This window comes from Cyclospora cayetanensis, unplaced genomic scaffold, assembly GCF_002999335.1.
Source record: "Cyclospora cayetanensis isolate NF1_C8 unplaced genomic scaffold, CcayRef3 CcayRef3_contig_67, whole genome shotgun sequence".
NCBI lineage: Eukaryota > Apicomplexa > Conoidasida > Eucoccidiorida > Eimeriidae > Cyclospora > Cyclospora cayetanensis.
In genome coordinates, this window is record NW_020312667.1 from 181,164 (window position 1) to 206,047 (window position 24,884).

A 24,884-nucleotide genomic window follows, 5' to 3' on the forward strand; every position below is an offset into this window, starting at 1 on the left:
GGGCCCCTCACCAAGGGCCCCCTGCATCCATCGATGCCTTTTCTGTACGCTGAAGGTTCAACGGGCACTAGCGAACATTGCTTCGAATATTATTTTGGTTTTCATCATTTCTGCTGCCATTTTGCTTCCAGAAGGTGAGAATAGTGTGTTACCCCCTGCTGCCTTTCAAAGTTGCTCCTCCGCGGGAGGGCGAGGGGGGGAACCTGGGCTCCTGTTGGTGTTTCCTGCTGCTTCGTGCCTTTGATTTTTCGAGGAAACCCGTTTCCCAAGCGAGAGCAGCTGTGCGCTCAGGAAAAGCAGAACGTGTCCTGCTGCATGAGCCTTGGAATCGGCTGCCGTGCAGGCGGCACAGCGACTGCCCTGCACGTTGTTTTTAGGGTAGGACGCTGCGGAGGCCCCTCTCCGCCTTCCAGCCTCCGACTTCAGTTGGCCTCGCGACAAGCTGCAAGGAGGTGTTTGCCTTCGCCCATCGGAGGCGGCTGTGGCGTAGTGCTGTCGGGGGGACGGAGCCGCTTCCTGTCTTCGAGTCCATCGAGAATTGCCGACTCCCCGCCCTGCGCATCGTACCACGAAAGGAGGCCCGTAGAGGCGAGACGCTCGACAGCCACTGAGGGCTTTTCTTGGAGAGACGGAACTGCCCCCCCTGCTGAGCAAGCCACCCTCGAGAGACGGCCTGCGCAGGGAGAACCTGGAGGGCTGTCAAGATCTTCGCCTCCCTTTTTCTGGAGACGGCGGCGACGACGCAGCCTCTGCCCCGACGGCAAGGAGGCCCCCCTAGAGGGCCCCCCAGAGGCCCCTCCCTCAGCGGCCTTTTCTCAACATGGCTCTCGAGACGTCGCTGCTGCAGTCGAGGCCCTTAAGGCCTTGGGCCACTCCGCCCCGCGGCATGCACTAGAAGCCCCTCCAGGGGGCCCCCATAGGGGGCCCCTCCGGGAGCTCAACGTGTTGCTCACCCAGGCCCTAACAAGTGCCACCAGTCCCCACGTCCTGTACAACAATCTATGGCGCTTCTGGCCGCTGATCACGCCTGCCAACGCTGCCGCTGCCCTGCACCGCCTTGCGTGGCTCCTGCAACAAGGGGAGGCTTGCCAGCTGCCTCATGTGCCCCCTGGCCTTGCCTCTTGCCTGCATCCCGAGGGCCTCTCTCCCCGCAGCTCCCCCGGCTATGGACCCCTAGGCCCCTCGGGGCCCTCAGCGAGCAGCGTAGAAGGGGCCCTAGAGAGCCCGGTGCTGCAGCAGCTGCTGCAGCGGCTGCTGCAGCGAGGCCTCTGGAAGCTCTCCCAAAGGCATCTGGCGATGGCGGGATGGGGGCTTGCACTGCTTTGCAAACTCAGACACTCGCACAAGGCTGCCAGCACCCTGCAGCAGCAGCCAAGCGGAAATCTGCTCGACGCGCCAGCCCTTCTCCTGGAAGCGTTCCTCAGCGCTACGCTGCAGCAGCAGGACGCGTTCAGTCCAGTGGGCTGCAGCAGCCTCGCTTGGGCAGCGGCAGTCCTCAACGAGCTCACAAAGCAGCCGCAACGGCAGGAGCAAGAGCAACAACGGCAGCAGCAGCAACGGCAACAGCGGCTGGAGGCCCTCATGGCTCTTCTTAGACGCCGCCTTGTTGAGGTGCTCCAAGAGCCACCCTGCCTCGCAGCACTTGCACAGGCAAAGAATCCTCAAAAAAGCCTCAATCGGCAACCCCCGCATGGCGGCCTTAGTGCGAAACACCAAGCGCTGAGAGCTCGGCACATTTGCACCGTTCTCTGGGCCTCTGCAAAAATTGTGCAAGAGAGGGCCCCGGAGGGGCCCCCCCTACCCATGGGCGACAACGATGCTGCAGTCTTACTTTCAGCCCTCTTGAGAAAGTGGCATCCGCAGAATATGCAGCAGCAGACGCGGCCGCTTGCCCAACAACCATCCGATTCTCTGGTGGGTGCCTCGCGAAAAAGAACTGCCCCAAAGGACCTGGCGGGAGAGGGGCCTCCAGAGTCAGCTCCTCGGTGGCATTTTCTTCCAGCTGACATCCAGATGCTTTCGGAGGTTCTCCTTCGCCTTCCGGTAGCGCCTTCCGCGTTCGAAAGAGGCGGAGGAAAAGGAGGTTGCACTTCTGCTCTCGACACACCGAAAACTGCCCATTTAAACTGGGAAACGCTACAGGCATTCGTCACGCTAGCTCTCGACGTGCTGCCCTCGTGGGGCCCTCAAGATGCGGCGCAGCTCTTAGGGGCTTCCCGCCTTCTCCATCACAAGCTCACACACGGAAAAGAGGCTATTCACAGGGGCCAACCTGGGGGTCCCCTATCGAGAGTGCATGGTTTCGCGGCTCCCCACGGGGAGACTCCACGGGGAGATTCTCCGCAGCTCTTCCATGGACGTCTGCTGCAGGATGCGCCGCAGCCATCCGCTCAAACTTCTCCCGAAGAAGTGCTGCAAGGAAGCCTCCTTGGAGGCCTGCAGGCCCCGTCAGAGGACTTGCGTGCTCACGCTGAGTGCTCGCTTTGGCGACTGCATCGATGGGCAGACCAGCGCCTTGCTGCTGCGGCTACCGCTTTTTTCGCAGAAGATAAAACCCACAGCGCAGCAGCACGTGTACAGCCCCTTCACACGAGTGAGGCCATTGCCGCTTCAGCGGCAACGGACTCACTCGGGGCGCCTTGGGCAACCCCGAATATCGATAACACCCCTTTGTCGGCTTTTGTTGGGGTTGCTTCTGCACTTGCCACCGTCGGCGCGCTAAGGGGCCCCACTGCGGCTGCTCTTGGGGCTGCCCTCTGCAGCCGAAGCCTCCGGCTGCTTTCGGGGGCCCCTGGTGGGCACCATCTGCCTGGATTTTCAACCGACGGGGGGCCCTTGCCTGCCAAGCGCCTTGACCTCTCTCTTGCTCTCACCGCATTCCTCTCCACTGTCGCGCATCAGCAGCCAGAGCAGCGGCAGTGGGGCCTCCTAGTGGAGTGCAGCCATGTGCTGTGGCAGTTGCTGGATGCGCCCTGTCGAGTGCCCTTCCAGGAAATCCCCCTCCCCCATGGGGGCCCTTCCTTCCCCTTTGCTGCACAGAGGCAGCTGCTGGGGGCCCTTGAGCGGTGCAGGATCTCTGTGCCGCCCCTGCTGCAGCAGCTGGACATGGCAACAGCAAAGCAGCTGGAGGCTGTGATGCTGCAGCAACGACGAGTACCTGAGCTGGAGCAGCAGCAGTACACTTGGGAGACCCCACTGCCTCCAAAAGAGGAAGCTGCTCTCAGGGTAACCCCCCCTTTGAGGGGGAGCCACATTTCAGAGGCATGGAAAGTTCTTGAGTTTGCAGTTACTGCGTTTTCCCGCTTAGGCGAAGCCTGCCCGCATCTCGTGGCCGTCTGTATAGCAGCGGTGCAGCAGCAAGAGCAGCAACAGCAAGAGCAGCAGCAACAAGAGCGCTGTCAAGGTTCGCACTGCCTTCCTCATGTGGTCTCTCCGCTGTTTCCCCTGGGGCCCTCTTGCGCTGCGCTTTTGGCCTGGGGCCTCGCTTTGCAGCTGCCCCTCTCTCCGGCCCCCTGGGGCCCTGGGGGCCCCCCCTCGTCTATGTGGGGCCCCTTACTGAAGACTCTGTTTCTTCTTTTAAGGGGCCTCCCCGCAGAGCTGCCGCTACTGGAGGCGGCTCAGGCGCGACAGGGGGCCCTTACCTTAGAGGCAGTGGCAGCAGCACTCCATCACCGACGTTTTTGGGGCCCCTCCCTAGGGACCTTGCGCGAACCTTCGGAGGGCCCCTGGGCCTTCTTGGGGAGCGCAACCGAGAGGAGTTCTTTAGGCTTTGAGGAGGCGCTTGAAGCCGCTGTCAGTACATCTTTAGAAGCTCTGCATAGTAAGCTGCTGGCGTGGCAAGCCACCCTCGAGCGCGAGGCTCCTAGACACGCGAGTCCGCATCTTCCTCCTGGGGCCCAAGAAGCAGACGAGCACTCAGCACTTCAGCGCGAGGTGGGGCATAACGACGGCGTTTATGGGCTTTCATCGTGTTAGACTCTCGGTCGAGTTTCCTGGAGCCCTGCCGTTGTTTCTCTAGCGCCCTTTTTCTCCGTTGTTTACCGCAACAAATTTTAGGCCTCGGGCCTGTGCATGGCGTTACAGCTCCTGTTGCAAAAACGACTCTACAGCTCTTCGCCAATTGCGCGTGTGAGTGTGCCTGCAGGTGTTGACTGCCCTCGAGACGCTCGCTCCCTTACTCGGTCTGCGGGTATCGCTACAGCAGGAGCACTGCTTCGGGGGGTCTCGCTTTCTCGCTGCAGACGGAGGGAATTCCTCAGCGCGTCTGTTGCTCGAAGTGGACGGGCCCACACACTTCGTAACGGTTGTGTGGCCTGCAGCGAATGCAGAAACTGCGAGAGAGCGAGAAGGGAGGGGGCAGGGAGGAGTTGCTGGGAGGCCTGCTCCCTGTGGCCTTAGCCCCTTCCTTACGGAGAGGCTGGACGGATCCTCTGTGTTCAAGAGCTTTGTTTTTCAGAACCTCGGGTGGCGCCTGGTGCGCCTCTCCTATCGGCAGTGGAGGGGGGCCCACAACAAAGAGGCCCTCCTCAGGGGCCTCCTGGTGCCTACAGGAAGAACGTAGCGAGAGCTCCCGAAAAGGGAGCCTCCGAAAGCCACAAGTCATCGCCCTTAGGAAAGCGAAAGGCCGGTGATCGAGCGCAAAGGCTGAGCGCTCTTGTAAAAGCAGTATTCGCATAAGCGGCTACTGCGGAAAGTAAAGAGTTACAACAACAGCCCCCCTCCCCTCCCTCTACAGCGGCAGTTCTACTGGCATTTTCGGCTCTTCTGCTCGGTGCCTACAGTTTGAGTGTCATGTGCCATGCGGGACTCTTAGGCGCCTAAAAGATGCACTACCCGTGCAGTGACATCTCAATCCACGTAAAAGGGGTTCTAGGGGGGGCCCTCTACGTGGAAGCGAGGGCTTTCCTGGAACGGCCTTCCCGACGCCACACCGCACTGGGCTCTTACACAGCCGCGTGCTCGCTGACGCACTGCAGCAGGCCTTAGAGGGCTTTTCACTGAAGGGGCCCCCGACAATGCCGGTGTAGAAGGGAAGGGAAATGCGGTGCAACTGCTATAGAGGCACTGGGCCAGCTGCACTCTTGCGCGCGTGCGTCGTTCGCCTTTCCAAGAATAAGAGACCGATATTTTTGTCAAGCTCTTCTTTCTTTCATTGAAAATAGCACCTTTCAAAGTAATTAGCGGCTCAGGGGGCCAAACGCCCCGGCCCGTCGGGAAAGCCGGCGCACAAGAAGGGGGCCCCCTCCTCACGAGGGGCCCCCTGAGGGTTGTGAGGGGTGTCGGCGTCCCCATCGATACAAGTAGACTTCTCTCCCTTTTGAGTTGTGTTACCAGTTTTAGGGGAAGCGCCGTCTAAAAAGAGTCTTTTTTGTGGGTTTCGAAGCCTCTGCTGACCGCCCTCCCTGGCTGCCTGCCCGCTAGGAGGGCCTTGCTCGTGTGCAACCTGCATCTTCCGAGCGGCAAATGCACGGCAAAAAGCGGCAGAGGCTGCTAGCGCTCGCTGATCATCATGAGGGCCCCCAGGAGGCGCAGCTTCCCGTAGAGGGGCCTCAAAAGCCTTCCTTCCCGCAGTTGATCCTTGCGCTGGGGACCTATGAGGGAGGCCTCGTCGGCTATCGCGTGGATGCCTCCCATTTGATAGGGCCCTCTTCTTGCAGCTTTAAGGATGCGAGCGAATGCCAGGAGTCGGAGGAAGGCATTCAAAGGATCTTCGCTGTCAACGCGCACGCCGTAAGGCCTCACGACGAACCAACCAGCCCCCCCGCCCCGATGTCGATCCTGCGCTGCCTCATCCTCCCTTTCGCGCTGTTGTCAGAACTTCCCGAAGGTTGTTGCTGGCTCCGAACAAATGAGCGATCTCGCGTTTGGCTACGTCGATGCAAGCGCCTGCCTTCTCCGGAGCCCCCTCCCCCTCTGGCCGTTCCTTGTTGTGGAGCCATCACTTCGCCTGTTTATGTGCAGCATCCCTCTCCTTCTGTGCGCTTTGCTTTAGGGCTGTGTGACTGCCCTTTGCTCTGTAGGTCGTTTCCTGGTCTCGGGGAGCACAGACGAAACGCTGAAGTGAGGCCCTTCGCACTTGCAGCCACACCCTTTGGAAGTGCTGTTCCCTGCAGCCTCTCTGCTTGAAAGTTACCCTGCGGGGTTCTAGGCGTGCCTGTGTCTTGGCGGCTCAATAGAGGCGCTTTGCGCTCGTCGTCTTCTCTCACGGTATTGCGTGTCTGTCTGTCTCGGCGGAAGCCCTGTGCAACACGAGCTAGTGGGAGAGCGCTTGCGAGAGGCTTCTTGCTGGTGCTGCGCTGCAGGCTGTACGACGTTGGCAGCATGCAAGAGAAGGGCCTAATTCTGCTGCAGCAGCAGCAGACCGTCAGCAGCTTGGCAGCTGCAGGCTCCTCCCTCTGCCTCTGCCTCTCTGAGGGAGGGGCACTCTCCCTCAGGCGCACGGGAGACTGGCAGCTCCTGAAGACGATTCAAACACGGCAGAATACGCAGGAGAAGCGGCAGAAGAAAGCAGTTTTGTCGGGGGCAGCAGCAGCCTCGCAAGTGGTGGTGCATGCAAGCTGTAAACTGGCGCTGTGTTTGAACGGTAGCAGGGCGCTGCTCCTTTTGGATTTGATGCGCGGAGTCTGTACGGCTAGGTTTGAACTCGACGAGGGTAAGCGTGCGTGGGTGTAGCAGAGAGGGGCCTTCCTCGCGCAAAGCTAACAGCGCTAGGCGACTGCGCAGCTACTGCCCGGATGTGCTCGTCTGCTCTTTTGCGCATGTGCGTCTGCCCTAGGGCCCCTCAGCGTGAGCTGGTCACCCTGTGGCACTTCCTTTGGCGTACTGTTTGCGAAGAAAATTCTAACAAAGGAGCTGGCGAAGGCGGAAGCCGCTTCCGGAGACTCTTGTGTCGTGGGGGCCCCCCCGACGACGACACCCACCCCGCAGGCTGCTTGTAAGCGCGTGCCGCTGCATGCAAATATCCCTGTAGGCAGCGTGCAGAGGGGAGAGAGAGAGGCTACTTTGGGAGGGAGCGACACTTGATGAACTCAGTATGCATCACTTGTTTCGTGGCGGCTACTCAGGGAGTGCCTTCTGCTTCGGAGAGGACAAGCACACACTTTTCGCGGGAACTTCTCTCGGAGGGGTGCACTGCTTCTCTCTTCTGGAGGGGGCCCCCTCCAGAGCCGCGGCAGTCACAACAAAGGCTGCTCAAACTCTCAAAAGAAGGCCTTCTTGTTCCCCTAATGCTAGCGCCGCGGAAGACGCAGCAGGGGGAGGCAACATCAGGGAGACGGCCCTTCTCGTTTCACCCCACAAGACGAGGATCAAAGCCCTCAGCTATTTCTGCAAGGTATGGCGAATCAGGAAGAGCGCTGTGTTGCATGCTTCGCTGCGCTGCTTGTGATATGCGTTCTCCTAATTTGCATTGCCAACCGCTGACATGGGTTCCCCACCCGCCCCCCCCCCGCTGCTGCTGCAGAGGCGCAATAAAGCGAATTAGGCATTGCTTCATGCTTGCCGAATGCAACGCTACGCTTTTCCTGCCCCTTCTGTTTCCGTTTCTGCCGTCAGGACGCCAGAGAGTCGTCAAAGGGATGCCTCTTCAGCGCCGACAGCAGCGGCACCGTGGCGATTTGGACTTTCGAAAGAGCTGCAGCCATCAAGAACGCAACGGCTCTAAACCCACAGGCCAATAAGGACGGCGGCAAGCGAAACGAAAAGGGAGATGCAACCCTTCCACAGATCGAACCTATCAGGTATGCCCTCTCTGCTGATTTGTACAGCATTTCCCACATGGCTGACGATGTGTGCTCGCACAGATAGCGTCCAGCACACATACGTATGTATATATCTGTACAAGGTTATGTGTGTATCATTATAAACAAAGCCCTATATAATCCTTGAAGATAGGTACGACATCTCCAGGAAGGAGTATGTCTGCACATCCATGGATTCACGCTCAGGATGGCTGCCTTTTGTTGAGTGTATGCGGCAGCATTGCGAAAACGGCGATTTCTGCCGTCTCTGTCTTTGGATGTTGTGTTGAAATTCTCTATGCAGCTATATACATATATGCATGTACTTTTGGCGCATGCGTATAGTATAGCAAGATGTATGGCATTCTTAAAGACGTGTCTCTGTGCATTGTCTAAATATCTTTGCTGTGCACTGTAAGCTGGTGGTGTTGGCTGCCTAAAAATTTTGCTGCCTGTGTTTCCGATTGTGGAGCGCTTTGTTGTTGCACCTCAGGGTCATCCATACGGGCTGTCGTGTGACGCGGCTCGTGGTGATGGAGGTTTGCAAAGGGAAGTCCACTTTGGGAAATAGGAGGTTAGTAGGGGAGGGGGGGCATGCCGAAAGCGGCGAGCATTCGAAGGATGAAGAAGCTCCAGGGAGGCATGCAGCAATGGAGGCACAGAGGAATGCAATGAGTATTTGTGGGGATAGTGAGAAGGGGAGAGAAGCAGGGTATCAAATTCCGAGAAAAAAGCACAAGCGCGTAAATGCGGTTTCCAGGCAGCCCGATCCATCTGTCCTTGTGCCTTCTTGTAGAAAGAAGCAGGCATCAAAAGCGAAAAAAAACAAGGCAAGGAAAGAGTAGGAGACAGGTGGTAGGGGAGAGGCGCGTGAGCAGAGTGGGGCGTCTCTTTTTGCCTATGGAACGCTGCTCTTGCCCTCCTGCCTCTCTTGCCTCGTTTCTTCTCTCTTACTTACCTTGGAGGGTCAGGACGCTAATTTTTGTTGCGCTTCCGTGCTTACGTGGCCTCGCGACGGTGGCTCTCTGTCTGTAGCCCGCTTCTTTTCATGGCGCTCTGTCAGTGCACGCTGCACCATCCGTTAGCCAGCCCTGCTAGTCTCTTAGTCGGAATTCTCCGGGTTTTGTGCTGTGGTACGCTGCTGAGTTTATCTTCTCTTGCCACCCCTGACGGGCTACGGGAACGGGGATGGGGAAGCGCCAACCCGTGAAATAATGCTCCGATTATAGAGGTCTCTCTGTTCTCTCACAGAAGGCTGTTCTGCGTGGCGTTGCGTGTCGGGGAATAAGCACAAGGGGGGCCCTTATGAGTGGTGGAGAGAGAATGTTTAGGTTCAATGGCTTGGCGATTCTACTTTGGGTGTGGAGCGGTTTGTTGTTTTGGGGGTGGGGGCCTTCCCGTGGGACTTGTACTTCCTCCGGGATGCATTGCAAGAGGGGCCTATTCTAGTTGGGTATTCAAAGATTCGGCGAACGCATGTTAATGAGGGAGCGCTCGTCAGGCTTTGTGTCACTCTCGCTCTAGCCCCTCTCGCACCCTGGAACCACGGAATAAAGCCTGAAGGCGCCACGAGCGATGCCGTCCACGCCGTGCGCGCAGTTGCGGGCAGCGAAGGCCTCTCTAGAGTCACATGAAGATACACGGAGTGCAAAAAGGAGGAGGCGCGGCAGAAGGTAAAGCGGAGAGAAAGCGAGGATGAAGAGGAAGGCGAGCAAGCACGAGACACCTGGCGGTGGACCATCGGAGGCACCCCAGTTTTAGGAGCCTTGGAGGAAAACTCGCGGACAGGGGGGGAAAAGCATGACACAGGGAGAGTTGAGACGAATGCACTGGCAAGAAAAGTCAAGCTGAGACCGTAGGAGGCTTGGCAACGGAAAGATCCCGCGGAACGTGTCCAGGGGAAGGGTGGGGTGCAGGGGTGGGCAGCACTGCAGGAGCCTGTGCAGAAGACGTAAAAGAGGAACAGACAGCGAAACAAGAGAAACAGTATGAGTAAAGAAGAAGAGGACGCAGGGATAGACACAGAAGAAGGCAAAGCAGAGAAGAGACATCGAAGGCTGGCTAAACAGACGTGAAGACATCGGGAGCGCAAGGCGCTAGATACACCTATTAGAACCGAATTTTAGGCGGAGTGAAACGCTTGATACGGCTGTCTATTAATACACGTTAAGACCTGAGGATAAAGCGCTAGAACAGTGCCTCCTGATTTATCCATGCGCATTCTTTCTCTCTCGCTCTCTCAACGCTGTGATGACCGTGGTTAGGAGTTGTCGGCGAAGGCTAGCTCTTTTAGTACTTGTTACCTGGACGCTGCTCTGCTGAAAATGACTGTTTTAAAGTTTGTGGTGTTGACTCTACAATTCAGGGACGAGGTCTATGCTTCAAGATTTGTTATCGTGAGGCAACGGCGCCACTAGCGACAACCGCGGGGCGTGTTGCACTAGGGCTGTGGCTGCTCTTCTTAGGAGCCCATTGCCCGTTTAGCCGCTTTTTTAGCTTGTTCTGCTCCGTTTTTACCTGCGCACGCAATAACAGTGCTGTAGTAGACCACCCTAACGACAGCCCCTTCCTCCACGTCTCCCCTCTTGAAGCCGCAACACGCACCAGCGGTCTCACTCTGTCACCCGGTCCTTCTGAGGCACACCCCTTCCGAAAGCCTTCACTCTAAATTCTCCATGCTTCGATCGATTCCTTCTCCTTTCCTCCAGCCCGGAAGGTTCTTCTCACTTGGTCGCAAGCACCCTGTCCGCCTCGCTCTCTGAGCCTCAACCCCGAGGCTTTGGCTTGCCTTGTACAGTCCCATCCCCTCCCTTTCTTTGGTAGGAAGGCGCCTCTTTCAGTATCTTCTTCTGGCTAGCGTCCTGGTCAGGTGGCCGACTTCTCGAGCGGTGGCTCCTGAGGAGACTCTGTGTTACTGCAGGGGCCCCTCGAGCCTCCAGAGGCGTCGGGGGGGCCGCTAAATGCCTGACTGTGCTCTCGCGAACTGAGACTAAAGGGATCTTCTCTTTCCCTGCGTTTCGCCGCTCGAACCCCCTCCAGAGCTCCCTCGCTCTCTCTCTCGCTGGAGCCACACGGGCAGCAGCGAGGCGAATCACGGAGTACTAATGGGTGTGCCCGGTGCCTCCGAAGCCCCTTCTGTCTCAGAAGGGGGCCTCTCCCCTCCCCAGCCCTCCCCGCTCTCCCCGGATGTCTCGGAGGACGGAGCCTCGAGAGGCTCGAGCTCTGCGATCCCCCCGATCCGCATAAGGAGAGCCTCCACGGCTCCTACGCAGGCTCGAGGCTTCGCGTTGCCGTTAGGCCTTGTTGCACCGGCACGGCCTGCTGGGCGCTCGGGGTTTGGGGGCCTCTCCGCGAGCAGCCCTTTTGGAGGACTGAGGGATAGGCCTCTGGGAGCTTCCCTGGTGGGCTCCCTGGAGCATGCGCCTCGCCAAGACTTGGCATTCGACTCCGAGGGGGAGGCGGAGGGGGCACCCGAAGCGGGGTCCTTGGCAAGCTTTATTTCGCGGACGAGCAGCCGTGGCTCGGGCGTGGGCAGAAATCACCGATTCGCATTCTCTTTGGCGTCGGCTGCTTCCACCCGCCTTCTCGCAGAGGCCGACGAGCTCCAGGCTGCAGCTGGGCCTGCTTGGCAAGAAGGCTCTCCCGCTCCGCCGCAGGGTGCGTCTTCGTCGCGCGGAGAGGCCCCCCAAGTACGGGCAGTCCTCGGCGAGGGGCTTCCGCGGCTCCTGGATCTGGAAATTTGGGAGCTGTTCGAGGGAGTCGAGAAAGAGAACGATGTGGAATCGCTCAGGAAAAGACTGGGGGCCCTGGGCTTCTGGTTCTACAAGGTGGAGGGAGACTTAGCCTTGTGGCTGGAGCGTGCCGTCTCGCTGCAGCAGCAGCTCCAGCAGCAGCAGGAGCTGCTGCTAGAGCAGGACTACCACCACCAACAGAAGGCGCTTCTCCAAGAAGCAATCAGCACTCAACAGCTGAAGGACCTAGCAGCGGCGAAGAAGGAAAGGGACGGTCTCCTGGAAGAGCTTTACTGCCTTAGACGCTCTCTCGGCACCGCAAACGCAGCACTTGCAGAAGCCGAACGAAGGAACAAAGACGCCCCAAATGAAGACACCACACACCCTGTACGTCTTAGTTGGCCTTTTGGAAGATTTCCTCCTCACTGGCGCCCTGCTGCACGCGCGTTTCCGTGTAGCAGGAACTCTGAGGGCTGGGGTGTACTCCCTGGCCTCGAGGCATTTCACGGAAGAGGCGGATGGTTGTCTAGGCTTTCTTGTACGACTTGTGGTTCAGGATATGAAACTTCTCTCGTCGGAGTTGAGTTCGTTGAAGACTGAGCGCGATGATCTTATCGGCCGGTTGTATCATCAGCAACAGAAGAATCAGGAGCTAACAACGCAGCTCACCGAGGCCACAGCTACCTGCAAAGAGGTCTGAACTGCTTTTTCAAACGCTGCGACTGCTCCTGCTGCTGCTGTGGCTGCTGTGGCGCCTTGGTAGTGCTTGGGTTATATTTGGGACTGCCGCTGCTTGCATTGCTTTTGCTGCTGCCGTTTGGTGACCTGTGAGGAGAACCTTCTAACGGCTTTTCGTGCAGCGCCGGTTGTTTTTTGCGATTGGTTCTGCGCTACCTCTGCAGCATGAACAGCAGCTACAACAACTGAAGCAGCAAATGGAAACAGTCTCAACAGAGAGACAGCAGCTGCAGTCGCAGCTAATCCAGTATAAAATCAAATATGCAGAAAGCGCCTACGAAGAACTTGGGGCACGTCAGGGGGCCCTTCAGCGCACCTTAACTGGAGTTTCCCTTCAAGGGGTCTCGCCTCAGCAGAGCACTGTCTCTCCACCTTCGCCTAGGGGACTAGAGAGCCTCTTTGGGGGCTTTTTAACTTTCAGAGGCGTATCACACACGAACGATCACTGCACTGGGCCTAGTATGGCAGCTGCGTTTGCGCAGAAACAGCAACAACAACAAAAAATGCTGCAGCAGCAAGGGCAGCAGCAGCAACCGCGACCAGATGGCAATTCGTACTACTCGCCGAGGGGCGCCATTCCTGTGAAAGCCTCTTCATCCCCCTTCGTCCCACCTCTTCAGCTACAAATGCTGCAGCAGCAAAGCCCCTTGCAGCAACAGCGACAGCAGCAGCAGCAACAGCACCCGCCGCAGCAGACACCAATGTCTCCCAGAGAGGAAAGAGGTTGGGGCGCTTCTATCGGGGGTGGAACTCGCAAGCTTTTTTCTCGTATAATGGGGAAAACTCCAAAAGATGCAGACGAAGCTTCCGACTTGCATGAGGGGCCCCCAAGGACTTCGCCCAGCGTTAGGAGGGCCCCCCAGGTACCCCCACTGAGATGCCAGTCAGGCCTTTCCGAGGCGGTTCCCTTTGTTCATGCATCGGCTAGGAGGGAAGCACTTTTCAGGTGCTATTCCGCTGGCAGAATGCACAGTAGTAGCAACAGCTGCAGCAGTAGGAGCTGTTACAGCGACAGCTCTAGTAAGAGCAATAGCCGCAGCAACAAGAGCACCAGCAGTGGAGGACGCCCTGAGCGGAGACTCAGCTCCCTAGAAGCCCCCACAACAGATATACTGGGTGCTCTACCCGATTGTACACAAGAAAGCAGCTCGGAATGCCCTCAGGGGCCCCCGGGGGATCCTCACGTTGTGGGGGAGGCCCTGCAGAAAACTGCAGTGGAGGCGGGCCCTGAAGGAGAACCCTTGGGTCGTTCTCTCTCTTTGCATGAGGACGAGCCGCTTGATTACATCAATCAAAGGCCACCTGGGCTTCAAACTCCTAAAGAAGAGGCCTCTACAAAAAACGATGCCTGTAGGACTGATGGGCCTGTGGGAGAAGCGGGTGCTGAGGAGGAGCGCCGTGAGGAGGGCGCTGAGATGCTCTCCACACCTTCAGGTAGCCTCCCCATGGGGGCACTGATTAAGTCGCCTAGTGGAGCCCTGCAGCTCTCGCAAAACTTTAAAGGCTTCCGGAAGAGCATCAGCCAAGCCATGCACCTCCTCCGACGTGGCAGTAGCAGCAGCAGCAGCAGCAGCAAAAATCACTCTCTGGCAGCAAGCCCAACATCGCTCTATGATCAGCCTACCGACGAGCAAAAAGGCGTTATTGGGGCCTCTGGGCCCCGCGACGCCCCAGGTGGCCTCTCCCTTTCCGAAGCAGGTCTTCCAGAAGAGGGTCTCACCAGAGATCCTCTGTCATGGCTTGAGGCATAGGCTCTAGACGAGCCTCAGCAGCACAAGCCAGCAAAGACTGGAAATGCACTTTTGCGCCTCATATTCTGTCTGCCAAGGCATGAGGAGAACACCCTCTGAGGGCACCCTCCCTTGCGGTTGTGGAGCGCAGTGCCTTGGCACACTGCCAATGTGCCCTCTGGCCTTTGTTTATTTGTGAGAGTTCTGTAGGTTTTATGAATGATTTGTGATGACCTCAGCAGATATGTCGTTGTGACAAGCCACATTCAATGTAATGTGCAAGGAAATGGACGGGGAAAGCAACTAGAGGGTCTCACATTCAGATGCAGCCTGCCCCCGTTTTAGATACCAATTCTTTTTCATAACGGATTTCCAGATTTTCACGAATAGGATTCAGGGTCTTAAGTTTAGAAGTACAGGTGTTAGATACCACTCCTTGAGTTGTTTCACAGCCCATATAGGCCCTCTCTAGCGCGTATCCAAGCGTGAGTGTTTGCTGCAATGAGGATCTTTCCCCACTAAAGGCCCGCCGATGCCCGGAGGACATTCCACATGGCCCTTTATGCCTCTCATCTCACGGGTTATATTTGCTTAAACCGCAAACGGGCTAGAACGCCATGCATGGCTCAGGATAGTAGAACCACCTGTGGCTTACGATGCCTACACCAAAGCAGCAACACATGCATACAGCAAATAAAGTGAAAACTGAGGGAAAATTGCAACCGCTGGCCTTCAAGGGAAGGTGTGTTTGTCGGCTACCGTGCAGAAGCGTGGAGGTTCAGCTGTTCAGCTGGCACGGCAGGGAGAGAGACAAGACCCCAAAAATGTGATAATAAGAGTCCATGTACTAAAATGAGCATTGTATGCACATATTGATGCAAACTGTAACGTAAAGAACAGAAGGAAAATCCCGGTCGGCGGTGGTGTGTCCCCTGATCATGGTACCTGCAATGCAGCAGCCCTGTTGTGCTAGTCATGGCAAATAGCCTTCTGCACTCTGTTCAGTATTTCCTTCATCCAATGATACCCTCCCGCCAAACGCATTATTTCCTTTGTTTACTTATTAGGTAGTATTTTTCTGCGAACTAGAAGAGCAGCGGCTTCCTTGTGCCACTAACCACTGCTGATTGAATCGACCGGCCAGTGGTGCTCCTCTCTTTATTGTGGCTTTCAACGTAACTATTCATTTGTTTCCTACTCAATTTCATTTCATATTGGTCTTCCTCTCCGGTTCCAGGTTTTCCCCTTGCTCGTCGCTCCCCCGACTCCACTTTGCTGAGATCGCTGAGCAGAAGAAGATGGATTCGCAGCAGCAGTTTGAGCGTCTTGTCACCTTCGTCTTCAGGTATTTTGACATTCACGAGAAAGGTCGTGTCCCCGCCGGAGTTTTGGGATCCATGCTACGGTCCCTGGGCCAAGTTTGGAGTTTTGCAGAAATCGTGCAAGTGGTTGACAAGCAAGGCGAACGAGAAATCACATTGTTCGATTTCCAATCCCTGGCAAGGAAGAAACGGGCGGCAGAGCTCCAGAGCCTCAACAAGTCGAAGCAAAAGAAAAAGAACTCCTTGAATGCTCTCAGTGCTCTAGGGGACTCCGTAGCTGATCCTTTCCCTGGCTTGTCCCTCGCAGAGATCGAGGAACTGCGTGTCTGTTTCTCTCTCTTAGACCCTGACGGCACTCAAGTGTGTGCAAGAAATGAAATAGAGCAGATTCTGACTTGCTTAGGGGAGCAGCTGTCGCCGGCAGACGTGCAGCAACTCTTCCTCTTGGAGCGCCTAGAAGGAAAGCAGTTCCTCAACTTCGACGAGTTTGCCAGACTCTGCGAAAGGATTTAAACCTTTCAGATCGTAACTCCGAAGCCCGAGTGCCGACACTGTAGGCCGTAGTGGCAAGGCAATTTAGAGTAGTGATTGCGCGCTGTGTACGGGGATTATGCACATAGGTCATCGATATGTTTAAGGGCGAATTTCGCCATGTTACCGAGAAGGAGCTCGCTATATACGATCAATGCCTTTAAACGTTTCTTCGTTACATGGGGACATCTAGAATCTAGAGCGCAGAAGTTACAGGCTCAAATTTCAGGATAAGCGCCGAGGTTGGCATCTAGCACACAGCGTGTAGCGCGTGAGAACGCAAGCACAACTGGGAACACGAGAACCACAAACAAGGAAAGCAGAGCACATCAACTAGAGAGAAAAGCCTTCAGATTGGCTTAGGGCCCCCCTCCCCCGTGCTGGAGGGCTTAGCAGAGGGCCCACGCCCACGGCATACCTGGCGTGGCAGTGAAGCCTTCGCGAGGCTGCGAGCTGGCATAAGATCACAGGAGAATGGGCGTCTTAGGCCTTTCAAGAGGCGCGCACGGAGAAGCAGCAAAGACGGAATCCATGGAAGGGATGCATCTAAAGAACATACAAAGGAAAAACAGCGGATGTTGCGCTGCACCATGCCTGTTTTGCGCTGCTAGTGTCCGTCCTCCCCCTATTACTCATGCCGCGGATGCTGCTGCCCCCAAGGATAGCACATCTCACTTGTTTTCCCACTTTTTATATCCCCTCAGGCTGCCAGGGGGGCCAGCAACAGTGGCGCCCGTAGCTGTAGTAGCACTAGCAACTACGGTAGTACAAAATGCCAAAACCGCAGCGCGCATTACAACCGTTGTGTGGCTTTTCATATGTATTTTCGTGTATCCCTCTTTCTTTGCACTTAGGAATCAGTTTTGCCTCAGTAAGCGCAATCACTTCTTTCCTGGCCCCTTCGTGTCTACTGTGTATTTCTAGCTGGATCTCGCCGCGGATCTTGCTGCTGCTATCGATGCTCTACCTCAACACATTCTACTTTGCTCAGTTGCTTTGGTGCAATTCTTTTTTCTTTCCTGCGATGGCTGTGATTGTGGGTACTCCTTCCTAGTACCGCCTTTTGGCTGCAAATGAGGTAGCAGGGGCTGTTGCTGCTAGGGGAACTACAGCGTCTTTCCTTTTGGGGTGGCGCTTGTTGTTGTCTCGTATGCTATGTCTCAGCGAGAGGCCAGAACTACTCCTCTTTAGCCTTGGTGTTGCTGCTGTCTTTGCTGCTCCAGCGTGTGAAATTTAAGAGGGCCCTTGACGCTGCTTCTATTGCGGTTGCTGGAGCGGCACCTACAGAAATGTAAACTGTTCAGATACTAGAATATATGATCATATTTACTGTAAGGCGAGAACATCTGTGGCCTGAGCGCGGGGGACTAGTGCGTCAGGAGGCCCTAATGCATCGAGACACACATGGTGCTGTGTTATACAGCACATGCAACGGCGGCGGTTTTGTGCATGCATCCTTTTTTATTCTAGCTGAATTATGTAGCTTTCTGTTCAAAGAACTGCATGAAGAAGGAAAAGATGCGGAATACCCCCCGTCTTGCTGCTGGGAGACCGCTTGCAGACCCAGGGTCACTTGTGCCTTTTTCACCGGCTTCCTGCTCGGGAGCGCCACCAACAACTTCTTACACTGATTTCGGCTCTGTGCTGCATGCAGCCGATGATTCAGCCTGTTTTGTCGCCTTTCGGGCCTCAGCAAGCCGGCGCCTATCGACGTTTAAATAGCAGCAGTAGCTGCACCAGGATGCAAGAAAACTCCTACTGAGCTGCTTATGAGTCCCAACATTTGCTCTCTTTCTCTAACATGAGGGGTGCAATGAAGAGAAATTACGGGTAGGAAAATCGATGCCATTATATGCGGCTAAGCGAGAACAAAAGAAAAGCGTATATCTCAAGTTGTTGTTGCTCTGGGCGCTCCTCTTCCTGCTGTTGGAAAAGTTTACTTGATAAGAGGGTAACGATTCGCATATTGCCTCTCGCAATGCAGAAAAGCCACCAAGCACCGCAGCGGACTCGGACATGCTGGTGCAGTTATTCCCCCACTGGCACAAATCGAGATGGTCGTATTTATGGTTTTCTTCCGCCCGTCTCTCTCGCGCATTGGCCCTTGCCTCACTGTATGCTTCATGGCCTTCTAACTGCCCTTCGGCCGGCATCACTGCACCGGTCTCACTGATTCTCTCTCTAGTTGCCACCCCGCATTCCGCATCTGCATGCGTGTCTGTACAGGTATTCGATTAATGTAGCGGAAGCGGCCCCTCGTGGAGAATGACCACTTGCCCTGCTTCACAGAAAATGATGCCGTCCTCCTTGTGATGTGCGTTGCCACAATGCAACAGAACGGCCAATAGCGGATGTAGAATGACGTTCACAGGCGGTGCACCTTGTGCAGTGTGCGGCTACCTTTGTTGGCTGCCTCCGCACTTAAAAAAGGAACGGTCAATACCCATGCATTCGGCTTACCCAATCTTTATTTTGCCTTATTTCGACTTTCGCTGCTGCCTCGTTGGCTTGTAGCTACATGTAGTATCTTTGTGTAGCTTTGAGTGTCTCCAGGCCAATGCTGGAGGGACGGTACACCATGTACACGGACGAGGAGTTAGCAGAGACATCGAAGCAAGATGATGTGGGTGCGCAATGCAGGCGCCCCTGAATGCATTCCTACCCAAGTAGCACGCCTACATTATTTCTCTGTGATTGACTTCTGGCAGCGTTCTCTCTTGCCGTGGATACGGATGCTTTGCGCAGGCCCTGCTACAACGAAAAGTGAGACATGTGACCCATATTTGTAATCCAATATTTAGGCACTTGGAGATCTTATTCTTCGGAACTTGAACGGTGGGCTCATTGAAAAAGCTTGTAGTGATCTGCCGGTAGTTGTTTCTGTTTCTGCCGAGCTTGCTGCTGCTTACTTTGTAGATGACTACAATTTCTGACTTCGATTTGGTGGCCGGTGGCTTCTATTGGTGCTTCTCATGCTACACTACCTGCGGATAAACTCGCGGACGGCATTTGCCACGCGATTTCTCGGCTCATGCCGGTACTAGTTGTGGTGCTTCGTGGCCTTCCTTGTGAGCTAAGTAGTCAGTGATCAGCTTTCTTTGCCCGTCATGGGTGTGCTCGGATTAGGGGCCAGCTTGCTCTGTGCGCTTTGTGTTTGGCTGAACGCAAAGTCATTTTCCTTTGTCTCTCTTTCGCCACTGATCGAGATGCGTGCTGCGCATTCGGATCTGCGATTTCTGAAGTGCGAAGAGAGGGACGCCGATTTCGACTGCACTTCCTATGAAGGCTCGAAACCCCCATCAGAAAAGGTAAATGCCTTCTCTGAATATTCATTTGACAGCTCCATTCATGTCATGACGGCCAGCGAGACCGTGCTCATAAATTAAAACCCCAAAGTCTCCTCGCCAATCCTAGACCCTTATAATACAATATTACCAGTTTCTTAGGCACAACAAATCTAGGGCATCTAGCCTCACGAATGGGGCGCTGCAGACAGCTGCCATTGTTGAAAGCACACCTATCTGAGACTTCAATATGCAACTCTCCGCTGCAAATGGCTTTTTCTTGTCACTGCTCTCACCCTCAAACCCTATTCTTTCTGCTGTTTGTACTCATACGATATATCTTGCACTTGCCTCGGATGTCTTTGCTGCTGCATATCTCCTTGCTCTTCGTGCGTGCGAGAAGCCTTGAAGCATCCCTGGTGGCGGACCCTTAGAGATAGGGTCATAAGTCGGTGGCTTATGCTAGCCTACGGAGAAGCGATCAGCCAGCAATGAGCACGCATCAGGAAAAGTGGCTAGGCCATGGCTGGCGAGGGCAGATCTTGCACAAGCATCAGTTCATTGAATTACCTCTCTAGGCCTCTAACTAGTTGCCTGAGGTAAGAAGCAGCTGTTATCGACTATGTGTGAACGCGTGCATTTCATCAGGGTGCGCCTGGAAGTCAAATAAAGCACGGCCGCGAGCTCACACGCACACTGGCTAGCTGCGCCTTGGACTGTGCGGTAAGGCCAGATATTTGCTCGTAGCCACTTGGATACTTTGCAGCTGTGTCGGCATTTGACTCTGTCCTCCTCTTTGTTTACGCTTGCCGTCTGTATAGGGACGCCTTCTGCACGAAGACGTGGGAGCCAGAGGGGCAGCGATGGAGTGGTAGAGGACCGAAGCCAAGCTTTCAGACGCCGAAGGCAGAATTTTTGGTTATTTATTATCTGGTCCACCCTTCGTCATGCTTTGGTCCAGCCCTTGCTGCTACAGGCGTGTCAGGTGCCGTAGCCGTAACTGCAGACGGAGCAGTGGCAGCTGCAGCGATCTATGCAGCTATAGTAGCGGCATATATGTGGGCTGTGCTTGCTGCCTCGTCAGGCACCGGCCATGTGCATTCCACTGCTTAGAGTTATTTTAGCAAAGTGAAAAAGATCCCCAGTAGGCAGAGCTGCTGCCGACCACTCTACTATTCTTTTGGGCGGGCTAACCCCCAGTCGGTTTTTCCGAGATACTCATGTAAAACACTCAGTGACCTCCCTGGCTATCTAGTCTGCGAGCTCACTGCCCTGGGAACTAAAAGAAATCCTATACATCAGCTAGCTACCTAGCACGCAGGTTGCCCTGAGGACCGTCTGCTTCAGAGAGCTTTCTTCGTGGCTTCCAAAAGACATCTACCACTACAAGCGAAGATCTAGCCGCCGCAGGGTCATCTACAGCGCCAATTCAATCTCCAAGAGGACGAGCCTACACCGCATCCCTCGCCTTCGCCCCACTCGCCCTGCCGGTGTAGCTGCTCCTGGTGCTGCCGTAGTTGTTAGGCAACAGCGGCTGGAGCTTACATGGCTAGCTGGCTGCTTGCGTTCACACGGCTAGCTGCTTGCGCCGCTGAGAAGGCAGGCATTGTGCTGGCCGGTGAAGGCTCTGGCGAGGCCGACGCTAATTTTACGCAGACCACCCATAGGTCGCTTATTCGCCGCAGCTAGCGAGTGCGGTTCTATCTCGATCGAAGAGCTCCTGTTCTTGTATCTAGGGCAGCAAATTCAGGGGAGAAGCGGAGGGGAGGGAGGGAGAGCTAAAAGCGCTAGAAGCTAGTGCAACTCTCTAAACCCTAGACCCAATGGCTTTGCGAAGAGGGCGCGCTTTAAGTGACAGCTGGTAGGCGATATTTGGTGAGCGCTGTTTCTCAGTCCGCTTGCAGCCGTTTCGAATAGGCAGACGAGCAGGCGTCCATATGTGACAGCTGCTGGCTGCTGACCTGGTGGGAGGCGTGCGGCTCGCGGCGAGCAAGCATCTTTCTCCGCGACAACAGCCTTCACAGCGCCGTAGCTTTTGCGGCAGGCTGGCGCTCCTTAAGCTGCTCCAGACAGCGTCTGCGGTCGGCATCCGCGAGAAGATTTCTCATCCTTCCTCCTGCTGCTCAACGGGAGGGTCCTTCGCGAGACGTCCGGGCGGGGGTTCATCTAGCCACGCCTGCAGATCGAAGTTTGGACTCTTGAAAAACTCCTGCAGCGACTGCACATTCTCGGCGTTCAACTGCAGCTGCCGTGCTGTTTCTTCTAAGAAGGGCAAGTCCATGCCCTTAGCAGCAAACCACTTCTCCCGCTCAGCGTGACGACGCGCCCTGTAGGAGCCGCAGCAGCGTTGTTTGATGAATTGTTTCATACCGAAGCAGCAGCAGGAAGAGCAACAAAAAAGAGACGCACACCGTATCGGAAACAACGAGCAGCCTGAGGGGACTTGCAACGGCTGCAACAGCAGCCCACACGAAATTACCTCAAGTCATCCAGCTGTTGCTGCTTGGCGAGAGCGTGGTGCTCTTCCTCCCAGTGCGTTACGATTTCTGCCAGTTTCGCATGCACCCGCGGTCGCCGAATCGTTGACAAATACACCTTCCTCAGGAATGCAACGTCCTTAAAACTGCACGCTGAAAAGTACTTGCTGCTACTGCTGTTGCTGCTGCTGGCATTGCTGTTGTTGCTGCTGCTATCGGGTGTTGCTTTGAGGGCGTCGGGGAGAGCGTAGCGGCGCTGCTTCGCCTTTTCTGCTGCTTTGCGCAGTCGAAAGCGAAGATTTCGAGTCAGCAGCATCGGCGTGTTGCTGCTTTGGCCATCACCGCGAAGTGTGTCGCTCGTGTCATCGCTATCGGCAGCTTCGCCACTTTGAGGAGGCGCTGCTTTCTCCTTTGCTTGGTGCTGCTCTTCTCCCTCTCGCCGCTGCTGTGCATGTGCTCCATCCTGCTGCCCGTCCGCCTCAGCCGCGGCTTGCTGCTGCTTCTTCCGCTGCTCTCGCTGCAGGTGCAGCTCCTTGCCTCGAGCATTCAGATCCTCGAAAAGACGCAGAAACGCCAAGACAACTTCAGGACGGCCACGTAGCTCCAGCAAGCTGCACGCAAAAACTTTCAACGCCATTGCTCCTCCACCTCGAATCCCCTCCGCACCGCGCGCACACCCCATAAAGGAGAATACCAAATATCCACCAACGTCAGCACAAGCAGTCAATGCCCCCTGACGCAAAAAGGCCATAGCTCACTCTGTCTGAAGCCTCAAGATGCGGCAGGCAGCGAAGAGGTGGCCGTTGTAAACGCAGTCGCTAAATGCAGCTGTCGCCTGCTGGCGTTCCCAAGGCGTAGATCCTGAAACACAGCCCACCTACACAGCCCTACACGCCTTCGCTTGTGCATCCTCTCTGCAGCAGTTGAGGCTTTCCCCCCCCCCCCCCCCCCCTCCCAAGCTACTCAAAATACCTTCCTGAATGCAGCAGCACGCATTATGCAGATCTATTTCAAGATTTGCTGCATTCATACCTGCACGCCCTAAGATGAAAGGCGCGAGGGCTCCCGGATTGATCTGCGGCAAAGCAGTAGCAAAGCAGTAACTAATGGTGGTAGCAAAGCAGCAGCTAAGCAGTATCTAATGGTGGTAGCAAAGCAGCAGCTAAGCAGTATCTAATGGTAGTAACAAAGCAGCAGCTAAGCAGTAACTAATGGTGGTAGCAAAGCAGCAGCTAAGCAGTATCTAATGGTGGTAGCAAAGCAGCAGCTAACGGTGTAGCAGAGCAGTATCTAATGGCAGTAGCAAAGCAGTAGCTAATGGTGATAACTATGCAGTAGCTAATAGCGGTAGCGAAGGTTTGCTGCTTCGGCTGCTACCCTTCCCGTTGTGCTGTAGCCACGCCAAGAAGAGCCGCTGCAAAGCACCAGCAGATTCGTATTCGTTCCCTACAGCCAGCCGGGAGCAGAAAGCAATACTGCCAGGAGTCTCGACAGCTGCTGCAGCACCACGTAGACACAACACACCTTGGTCCTGTGTTTCCAGTGATTCAACGGCTTGGCTCTGAAGGCTCCATGCTCTAAGAATCCTCTATGCAGCACTCTTGCTGCCTCTACTACCGCACCAACAGCCTGCTGCTGCAGTTGCTGCTGCTGCTGCCGCTGGCGTGCTGCAGCCAGTTGCTGCTGCTTCTCTATTTGCACCAGCGCAAACTGAAGCTCGTCTAGCTGCCCCTGCTCCCTCTTTTGCCGCCGTCCACAGTGCTTCTGATGCTGCTCTTCTTCCTGCTGCTTCTGATGTTGCTCTTCTTCCTGCTGCTGCTTGTGATGCTGCTCTTCTTCCTGCTGCTGCTTCTGCTTCTTCTGCTCTTCTTCCTGCTGCTGACGCAGGCGCTGCATCTGCCGCAATACAAGCTCCCTTTGGTTTTGTATGTTCTGCATATCCGCTTCTGTCTCCTCCTGCAGCCGCTGCAGCTTTTGCAGCAGCTGCTCGTGCTGCTTCTGCTCGACGCGTTGCTGCAACTGTCTCAGCAGCAAAACTGCCGCTTGGCGTCCGAAGACTCCGCGATTCAGGCGGAGCAGTTGGCGACACTTGTGAGGCCCCTCGCTTTCCAAATAGTGCAACAGCTGCATGCATTTTACACATCGCATGCATGCAAAGTGCATAGCCACCAATGAAGAAGGCGCTCGCTCGCGTCAGGCCTGGTGGCGTATGCGCAGTCAAGAGACGCAAGCGGTAAGAGCTGCTTTATCCGCAGCACTCCAACAGCCAATTCCCCCAACAGGAGCAACAAAACAACGCCATTCACCATAGAGCAACTGAAAAGCAGCGATACAACTGCAGCAACAAAACAACGCCATTCACCATAGAGCAACTGAAAAGCAGCGATACAACTGCAGCAACAAAACAACGCCATCCACCACAACGCAACTGAAAAGCAGCGATACAACTGCAGCAACAAAACAACGCCATTCACCACAAAGCAACTGAAAAGCGGCGATACAACTGCAGCAACAAAACAACGCCATTCACCACAACGCAACTGAAAAGCAGCGATACAACTGCAGCAACAAAACAACGCCATTCACCACAAAGCAGCTGAAAAGCAGCGATACGACTGCAGCAACAAGACAACGCCATTCAGCACAACGCAACTGAAAAGCAGCGATACAACTGCAGCAACAAAACAACGCCATTCACCACAAAGCAACTGAAAAGCAGCGATACAACTGCAGCAACAAGACAACGCCATTCAGCATAAAGCAACTGAAAAGCAGCGATACAACTGCAGCAACAAAACAACGCCATTCAGCATAAAGCAATTGAAAAGCAGCGATACAACTGCAGCAACAAAACAACGCCATTCACCATAAAGCAACTGAAAAGCAGCGATACAACTGCAGCAACAAGACAACGCCATTCACCATAAAGCAACTGAAAAGCAGCGATACAACTGCAGCAACGAAACAACGCCATTCACCACAACGCAACTGAAAAGCAGCGATACAACTGCAGCAACAAGACAATGCCATTCACCATAAAGCAACTGAAAAGCAGCGATACAACTGCAGCAACAAGACAACGCCATTCACCACAAAGCAACTGAAAAGCAGCGATACAACTGCAGCAACAAAACAACGCCATTCACCACAAAGCAACTGAAAAGCAGCGATACAACTGCAGCAACAAGACAACGCCATTCACCACAAAGCAACTGAAAAGCAGCGATACAACTGCAGCAACAAGACAACGCCATTCACCACAAAGCAACTGAAAAGCAGCGATACAACTGCAGCAACAAAACAACGCCATTCACCACAAAGCAACTGAAAAG

At 55.3% G+C, this 24,884-nt stretch overlaps 4 protein-coding genes across 4 annotated transcripts; 3 read left to right on the forward strand and 1 right to left on the reverse strand.

The window, feature by feature from the left end:
• Window positions 1-315: 315 nt before the first annotated feature.
• LOC113146839 (caskin-1-like) lies at window positions 316-1,595 on the forward strand. Its single transcript, XM_026335379.1, has 2 exons — window positions 316-861; window positions 921-1,595. Exons 1-2 carry the CDS (start codon window positions 316-318, stop codon window positions 1,593-1,595), a joined length of 1,221 nt encoding a protein of 406 aa, XP_026191164.1.
• A 9,248-nt stretch (window positions 1,596-10,843) lies between these two features.
• On the forward strand, window positions 10,844-13,959 carry LOC34619620. Its single transcript, XM_026335380.1, has 3 exons — window positions 10,844-11,912; window positions 12,001-12,164; window positions 12,373-13,959. The coding sequence occupies exons 1-3, from the start codon at window positions 10,844-10,846 to the stop codon at window positions 13,957-13,959; spliced, it is 2,820 nt and encodes a 939-aa protein (XP_026191165.1).
• A 1,277-nt stretch (window positions 13,960-15,236) lies between these two features.
• Window positions 15,237-15,773, forward strand: LOC34619621 (calmodulin). Its single transcript, XM_022732905.1, has one exon. It carries the CDS (start codon window positions 15,237-15,239, stop codon window positions 15,771-15,773), a length of 537 nt encoding a protein of 178 aa, XP_022590633.1.
• A 7,225-nt stretch (window positions 15,774-22,998) lies between these two features.
• LOC113146840 (forkhead box protein P2-like) lies at window positions 22,999-23,682 on the reverse strand. The gene is made up of 2 exons (XM_026335381.1): window positions 23,461-23,682; window positions 22,999-23,391 (listed from the first exon to the last, which is right to left on the reverse strand). Exons 1-2 carry the CDS (start codon window positions 23,680-23,682, stop codon window positions 22,999-23,001), a joined length of 615 nt encoding a protein of 204 aa, XP_026191166.1.
• Window positions 23,683-24,884: the final 1,202 nt, after the last annotated feature.